Source organism: Mastomys coucha, unplaced genomic scaffold (genome assembly GCF_008632895.1).
Source record: "Mastomys coucha isolate ucsf_1 unplaced genomic scaffold, UCSF_Mcou_1 pScaffold15, whole genome shotgun sequence".
Lineage (NCBI taxonomy): Eukaryota > Metazoa > Chordata > Mammalia > Rodentia > Muridae > Mastomys > Mastomys coucha.
Genome location: NW_022196897.1, coordinates 10536338 through 10544743, shown reverse-complemented (window position 1 = coordinate 10544743; position 8406 = coordinate 10536338). Strand labels below are relative to the sequence as shown.

General features: G+C 37.4%; 1 protein-coding gene across 11 annotated transcripts in view; it reads left to right on the top strand.

Annotated features, from left to right (window-relative positions):
• Abi1 (abl interactor 1) overlaps nucleotides 1–8406 on the top strand; it is a 106357-nt gene that overhangs the window by 45901 nt on the left and 52050 nt on the right. For all 11 annotated transcript variants that reach the window (XM_031369174.1, XM_031369173.1, XM_031369172.1 and 8 more), the window contains exon 2: nucleotides 2126–2293. In XM_031369174.1, coding sequence (XP_031225034.1) covers nucleotides 2126–2293 — 168 coding nt within the window. The remainder of the gene's footprint in view (nucleotides 1–2125; nucleotides 2294–8406) is intronic.

Genomic DNA, 8406 nt, shown 5'->3' with positions numbered 1-8406 from the left:
ATCCATCCATCCATCCATCCATCCATCCCTGCCTTTTGAAGATGACTTGAGTGGGCAGAAAAGGACTTAAGGAAGTCATTAACTTCTTTTCAGGTTTCTACTCCAGCTATCAGTCCTAATTTAGTAAGTTTGATGTCTGCAGGTGGATGAGGAAGGATGCAGAAGAAAGTTGGTCATGGTTGAGATGATCATAGAGTTCAGTTATCTAAGGAATTTCCTGTATGGTTTATTTTAAGTGCATGCACTATGTTGCTTATTTTAAGTACAGCTATTTTAAACAATTAGCCTTTCTTTTAAAGCTGTGTATATTTGATTCCCTTTAAGTGGCTTTCATCTGTTGTATAAGACAGGGATGACAAATGGGCTTCATATGATACATCAAATCCCAGAGTCATTAGTTACCAGAGTCCCTGCCATGGTTAATGCCAGTCTTAATTCTGTGGACACATTCTAGGTCGTTTAGTAGTCTGTGACCCATTTTGTGTGCTCCTTGGACATACTAAGGTTGGTTAGTGATTATAAAGTTATCTAAGGGAGCTACACACTTAAAATAATAGGCCACAGGATTTTTATGTGAATTTGCTATTCAAATTTATAGTTTATATGAGTGGAAGTTAATGGTGACTTGAAATGCATTTTCTGGTAACACAGTCACCTGCTCTACTTCAAAAAGCATGGCCTCTTTTTAAAAATCAATTGTTGTCGGGCAGTGGTGGCACACGCCTTTTATCCCAGCACTTGGGAGGCAGAGGCAGGTGGATGTCTGAGTTCGAGGCCAGCCTGGTCTACAGAATGAGTTCCAGGACAGCCAGGGCTATACAGAGAAACTCTGTCTCAAAAAACAAAACAAACAAACAAACAAACAAAACAACAAAAAAAAAAACCCAAATGTTATTGCATACATATACACATAAGTATTCCTAAAAATAACCTGTTGAGTCCATATAATGTCCTCAGGGATGACCATTTCAAATTGAACAACCAGTTATGGTACTCTTGTCTTAAAATTTAAAATGGAAGGTCTGTAAAATACTGTCTTTGATTAAATATGGCATTATTGTTGTGTAAGACTACATTTTACTTTATTGCATTGGGATAAAAAGATTCTTATGTGTTTATGAGTAGAATTGTTTTTGTTAACATCTCATTGACTATATGCAGTTACATGATTTATAATAAAGAAAACTGGAAAATAACATGCAAGTTTTGGTGGGGGGAAAAGGAGAAATAGATGTTAGCCTAATACTGACATTTCCTCCCACTCATGTCTGTGGTTTGTAAGTTGAAAATAAAAAAGAAAAACAAAACAAAACCAGGCAGATGAAATTCTCGAATATAATGACTGAAATAATTATCTTAATCATTTAAGTCTACCTGGCTTTGTAAACAAATATTTTTATATGTATTTTTAACTGTAGAAAACGTACATTTTCCCCTCTAATTCTGAAGTTGGATTCTAGAACTTAGCTACTTGGACATTCTAGACAAGTGCTTTACTACTGAACAAGATTCTGTGTTTTAATGCAAAACAACATTGCTTTTAATAGTGTGGATGGCTGCTTCTATTCAACATTGAACTTATATTTCTAGCTACTAAAAGAGCAAGAGAAAGAACCAAGACAGATGATTTCAAAGGAAAAAGTAAACTTGTTTTACACAGATAGCATAATTGTTTAAACATCTTAAGTAATCTATAAGTAGTGGCTCAAGTAAATAAATGGCTTCAGAAATATTGCAGAATTACAAGACCAATATTTTAAAAAGTCTGTTATCTGTAACCTTATCCAGAATCCCAAGAATCATCGGATTAGTTCCAAACTTTCTTTTTATTACTCCTCCATCCAATTGTTATCTCTACTGTGTGTGTGCATCGGTGTGAGGGTGCCAGTGCCACAGAGTGCCTGGGGGTCAGAGGACAGCTGTGGAGCTGTTTTTCTCCTTCCACCTTCAAGGGGGTTCTGGGAAGTAAAATCATGTCATTGGGCTTATGCAATAAGCACTTTTACCCATTGAGCCATCTTGCCAAACCAATATGAGCTTTTTAAGTGGGGGGAAAATGATTTGTATAGAATGTGTGTTTAATGAATATTAACTACGTATTTATTCTTTTTTTTTCTTATTTCAGGCTACAGACAAGAGAAAAGCTCTAGAAGAGACCAAAGCATATACAACTCAATCTTTAGCTAGTGTTGCTTATCAGATAAATGCATTGGCTAACAATGTACTCCAGCTGCTGGATATCCAAGCATCTCAGCTTCGGAGGATGGAGTCATCCATCAATCACATCTCACAGGTACCAGCTTGTAAAGTCTTCTGGGTTCATTTTTAGTCAAATAGCAGCATGTGTCTTAAGTATAGTTAATGCATTGCTTAATGATGAGGGTACATACCTGCTAAGAAATGTCACTAGGATGTCACTAGGAGATGTTACTGTGGTGTAGAGAGCACCTACATCAGTCTATCTACTATTTCCTATGGATAGTTGATGTTGTCCTGAGTGGGAAATGCAAGGTGCATGAAGCTATTGTTGGTGCAGAAAATCACAGTTTTAAAAATAAAAAAAAATATTAGTCAGGGCTGGCTCAGCGATTATAAGAGCACCAGCTGCTCTTCCAGAGGACCCCAGTTCAATTACCAGTACACACATGGCAGCTTTCTAGTTCCCAGAGAGCTAATACCCACACAACAGACATACATGCAGGCAATACACAGAAGATTAAAAAACATCATTTTAAAAATCTACTCCTAAAAAATAAGTAGTAATAATGTACTCTAGTAAACAGTAACAAGTATTATAAATATATAGACTGGTAATAGTTTGCTATCATTATTGGGTATTATACAACATAAAAGTGTTTCATAAATTATTGGCAGTTTAACAGATATGTTCACATAGTCACTACCATGAAACATGCAATTAATGTATCACGTTTGGACACTAATATGTAATCCTAATAGAACTTAGGCATATAAGCAGTCTTAGACAAATGTAATGATGGTATAGTTTACCTGGGAATGTGGAATCCTTACCTTGTAGTTTGTATTGATTGATTGTAGTTATCACGTTTAGCTTTGTTTTGAGTTGAGTAAGCCTACTTTTTTGTTTTATGTTTGAAATGGTTTCACTGTGGCCCTGTTGGTCCCTCCGGCTATCTTAGCATCTTTTGTAAAAAGAGTTATTTTTTTGTGTGTTTTGCTTACAAATATGACTGTACCACATGAGCTTTCTAGTGCCCATGGAAGCTAAAAGAGGGCATTGGATTCCCTAGGAGCAGAGTTAACGATGGCTATGAGCTGTCATGTACTTCCTGGGAATCAAACCTGGCTCCTCTGTTTCTTCTAAAGTTTTTTTTTTTTTTTTTATTAAAGATTTATTTACTCATTATATGTAAGTACATTGTAGCTGTCTTCAGACACTCCAGAAGAGGGAGTCAGATTTGTTATGGGTGGTAGTGAGCCACCATGTGGTTGCTGGGATTTGAACTCAGGACCTTCGGAAGAATAGTCAGTGCTCTTAACCACTGAGCTATCTCTCCAGCTCCTCTTCTAAAGTTTTATTTTGAGATGGCCTTGGTAAGCTGTCAAGGCTGGCCTTAAACTCACCATTATTGTGCTTTAGCCTCTGAGTAGCTGGGACGACCATGCCAGACTGTCGACTTTTGTTGAGGTAAAATAAATTACATATAATTTAAGCTTATAATAGTACCTTGCAATTTTTCACATATTCCGAAGAGATCATCAACATAAAGAAAGGAACATGTGCTTTTTGTAAACCTTCCCTTCCCTTTCCCTGTTCTCGGGTTTTTTGCCATTAGAGTAGTTTATATTTTGTAGAATTTCTGTGAAAGTAGTCATGCACCTATCCCTAACCCTTTATTCTAGTTCAGCTTTTTCACACAGCCTATTTTATTTGAGATTTTCCCATATTGTTCCATATAAAAGAGTCACTGCTTTTTTATTGCTGAGTGGTTTCCATTGTTAAGCATTTCTGTATCTGTTGTTGAAAATATAGGTGGTTTTCACAATTTTGCCAATTCCGTATTAAACTTACACAAATGTTTGTATATACATCTTTCCATGTCAAATGCTTTTTTTAATTTTTAAAAATTATATCTTTATTTGTATGTGCCCCAGTATGTTTGGAGGTCAGAGGCTAGTTATCGGGAATGGTTCTCTCTAGCCCACCTTGTGGGTCCTGGGATGTGGTCAGGGGTGTGGTTAGGTGTTCAGCTTGGTAGCAAGTGCCTTTATATGCTTTAACATTCTCATTGCTTCTGCTTTTGTTTCTTTAGGGCAGATACATTTGTGTGAAATTAATAGTTTCATGGTATATGTCTGTTCATAAGAAATTGTCATTGTTTTCTAAAGTGGTTTATTGTATAGTTTCAGTTTGTGGAGGGCTCTTATAAGGAACAAGATTATAGATTTTGTTACTTTTTATGCATCTGTGGATGGGAGCAAGGTTTTGTATTTGTTTTTAATTTAATAAGGTGAACTATGTTGGTTGTTTTGGTTTTGGTTTTGCATTGTATACCTTCCTGGGTCACAGAATGAGTTCAGGGCCAAACTAAGTAAGTTACCTGGATCTTTTCTCAGAATTTAAAAATTTAAGGCTGGGAGCATTAGCTAGGGTTGTAATTCAATGAGAGATAGCTTGTCTAATGTGCAGTGTCCTGGGTTTGCTCTTCTGTATTGAAAACAAACAGACAAACAACTGGAGTGATATTTGAGTGGTTTGTGGTTAAAGGTTTTCTGTGTGTTCTCTATTTTGTTTAAAAACCTATCATCTCATCTTTGAGATCTCATCTTCGAGAGCATGATGCAGCTGGTCTGTCGTCCATGGCACGAGCTGAGAGTGCACTCACTCTTCTGTCTGTAGTGTTCCACCAGTCCTGGAATATTTACAGCTTAGGAACCTGAAGATTTCATTGAAAACACATTATCCTTTCTTGGTGTAATTGCTTCCATGATCTCTTAAGCATGAGTTTTCAGTTGTTACAACACATTAATGAACTTAGTATTTACTTTTTTTTTTTTTTTCGTTTTTCGAGACAGGGTTTCTCTATATAGCCCTGGTTGTCCTGGAACTCACTCTGGAGACCAGGCTGTCCTCGAACTCAGAAATCCGCCTGTCTCTGCCTCCCAAGAGCTGGGATTAAAGGCGTGCGCCACCACCACCTGGCTGAATTTAGTATTTAAACACAGCTTACTATATACTCATAGTTCTGGAGCTCAGAGATCTGTCATGCATTTTCCAGGACTTCCAGGGGAAGGATAATCTCAATGCTAGGAAGACTGAGACTGGAGGACTACTTTGAGTTCAAGACCAGGATGGATTTCCTAAGTAGCCAGCTGAGTCTTTTTCACACTGTGGCTCTGATCAATGCAGACCCATTTGGTCTACTCTAATACCACTTTGGTCATCTTTTCTGCCTCACAGGCCTCAAAATTGTAGCTGTAAAACTGTTTACCTGCTTATGGTTGAAATTTGAGTTTTAGGGCTGGAGAGATGGCTCAGCAGTTAAGAGCACTTGCTCTTCTGTAGGTCCTGAGTTCAAATCCCAGCAACCATATGGTGGCTCACAACCATCTGTAACACCCTCTTCTGGTGTGTCTGAAGGCAGCTACAGTGTACTTAGATATTATATATAAATAAATCTTAAAAAAAAATGAAGGGTGAATTTTAAAAAAAGATGCTGGCTAGGGATGGTGTCTCACCCTTTTGAGCCCAGCACTTGGGAAACTTGGGCAATTCTCTGAATTCTTGAATTCTCTGAATTCTCGAATCCTCTGAATTGAAGGCCAGCCTACTGAGTTTCGGGATGGTCAGAGCTGCCCTATCTCAAAAATAAAAAAAAAAATTTGCTGGTTCATGTTTGGTGTTCTTTAAATTGAAAAAGGATCTCACTCTGTAGTTCAGGCTAGCCTTGAACATGGGTCCTGTCCCTTTTCCTGTCTTTTTAGATCCCTGCTTTTCCTTCTTCCCCCTTTCTCCCCTTTCCTTTCTCTTTCCTTCCCCTCCCTTCTTCTTCTCCTCCCCTCTTTCTCCTTTCCCCTGCCCTCCTATCCCCTCTTTTTCTTTACACTTTAAAAAATGAATAAATATAGCTGGGTATGATGGCATATACCTTTAATCTCAGCAGAAACAGGAGATCTGCGTTCAAGACCAGCTTACTCTACACAGGGAGTTCCAGGACAGCCAGGACTGCACAGTGAGACTCTGTCTTTAAAAAACAAAACAAAACAAGGAATATTACATCATAAAATTAAAAGTGCAAATCTAATTAATAGACATAGTATAAGTCAGTACTGTGGCATTATGCACAGTTGTTAGGATTGGTTAGAAACAGAACCAAGTGACACTTTTGCTGATTCTGATGTTAGCAGCTGGGACGTAAAGTAGCAAGGCCCCAGGAGTGCTTGCTTGGGTTGTACCCTGAGTACATATGTACTGTAGGCATGTTGCTGTCACATTAAGGCCTCAGTTCTGTTCCCAATGCTTTGGAAGTTCACTTTGTAAATTGCAGTAAATAACCTTAAGGTGTAAAAACAACAATGACAAAAACATTAAACTTGAGAACAGATTAAAGGAAATTAATTATCCATGGACCTAGTTTTCCCACTGGAAAGGCTATCTGTTTGGGATCAGATATATAGTGCAGTAACTTTCATACTGCATCATAAATACTAGACATAAATATTTGTCTTTTAAAACATCATACTTGATGCCAGTTTTACTAATTAACATCAAGTATAATTTGTAAGAGTGCATCATTGCCTATTGCCAAGGTAGAAGAGAAGGAAAGCCTGTCTACAAATGTATTCCATTTAATAAAAAGTATTCTCTTTACCACAAATCCAATAGCTAATTCTGAGTGAAACAAGATTGCAGGGTTATGTCATCAGTTCTAAATAAGATAATGGTGCCATTTGTGCTTATTAGTTTACATTTTAGTCATTTAAACATATATTAGTTATGTATGGGAAATATTTTCCTAGTCTTATTTATAAATATGATGAATGACAAAGATGGAAATTTAAAGATTGGCAGATAAATATAGCCATAGTTTGCCAAGTATGAGATGAGATGTATTTACATAAGAACCCTCAATGTTTTAGAAATCCCCACATATATATTTATATGTATACATACATACCTTTTAGTCATTGGGCCTAATAAGCAAATAATGTAATAATCATACTTACATTTTTATTAGGTCTTTTAGTGACATGTCAGTGTGATCTAAGTAGTTAAGAGTAGTACTTGCAAATAAGCATCCTCTTACGGTTTGATGAAAATGTGCTTCTCACTTTTGTTTTTATTCAAATGGCACATTACACTTGCTTGACAAATGCAGCCAATGGTTAAACCATGCTTATGAATGTTTGCCTGAATATTTCCTTTCTGTAACTGAAGTGTAGAGGTTAGATTTGTTTCCTTCAGGCCTTTTAAGCCAAATTTGCTTAAGGTTAATTGTAGGAGAGTCATCTTTTTTGATCAGTTTATGTAGTCCTCATACCATTCACCATTAGAATACTGTTTCCTGTTGAGATCAGCACTCTTCAGGTGGTTCAGTTAATGCTTTGTTTGGACCCTATATAGCCATTGCCTTCCTCCTCATTGTGGAGTCTTCAGGAATACTATAAAGATGGAAAGCATAGAAACTCACTTTGGACCTGCCTGAACAAGTGGCTTTTGTTGTTGCTGTTGGGGCTGGAAGAGTTTTCATGCTTTTTCTGTTTCCCATTCCATAGCTCTGAGGAAATTTCAGTACTGCACCTCTTCTCTTTAAGCCTCATTTTTACCGCTCAAGAGGTGGTAGTACCGCTCAAGAGGTGGTAGTACCTGAGAAAATAGAGCCAATATATGAGGTGGACTAAAGTCTCATGCACTAACCAACTTTATTCAGAGCATTTGTACCTAGGGTTAAGAGGAACCACAGGAGTAAAGTGTCTAATCACCAGGACAAAGCTGCATGTGGCAAAACAAATAACAGTAGCCAATTGCAATGAATAATCTGAAGTAAACTTAACTCTTCTCCACTCCACCTGGGAGTATATGAAGCTTTAATTTAAGAAGAGTTACATGTTTTTCAAGAAACTGAAGTTACAAGGCTCTTTTCTTGGTTTCTTGGAGGTTTTTCACAAGCACTTAGAAATCTCACATGACTGGATTCTCGGACCATGTGTCTTTTTTTTTTTTAAAGAATTGCTTATTTTGTGAATATGAGTACACTGTAGCTGTCTTCAGATACACCAGAAGAGGGCTTCAGATCCCATTACAGATGGTTGTGAGCCACCACGTGGTTGCTGGGAATTGAACTCAGGACCCGTCGAAGAGCAGTCAGTGCTCTAAACCACTGAGCCATCTCTCCAGTCCATTTATGTGTCTTTTTTCCCCCCTTT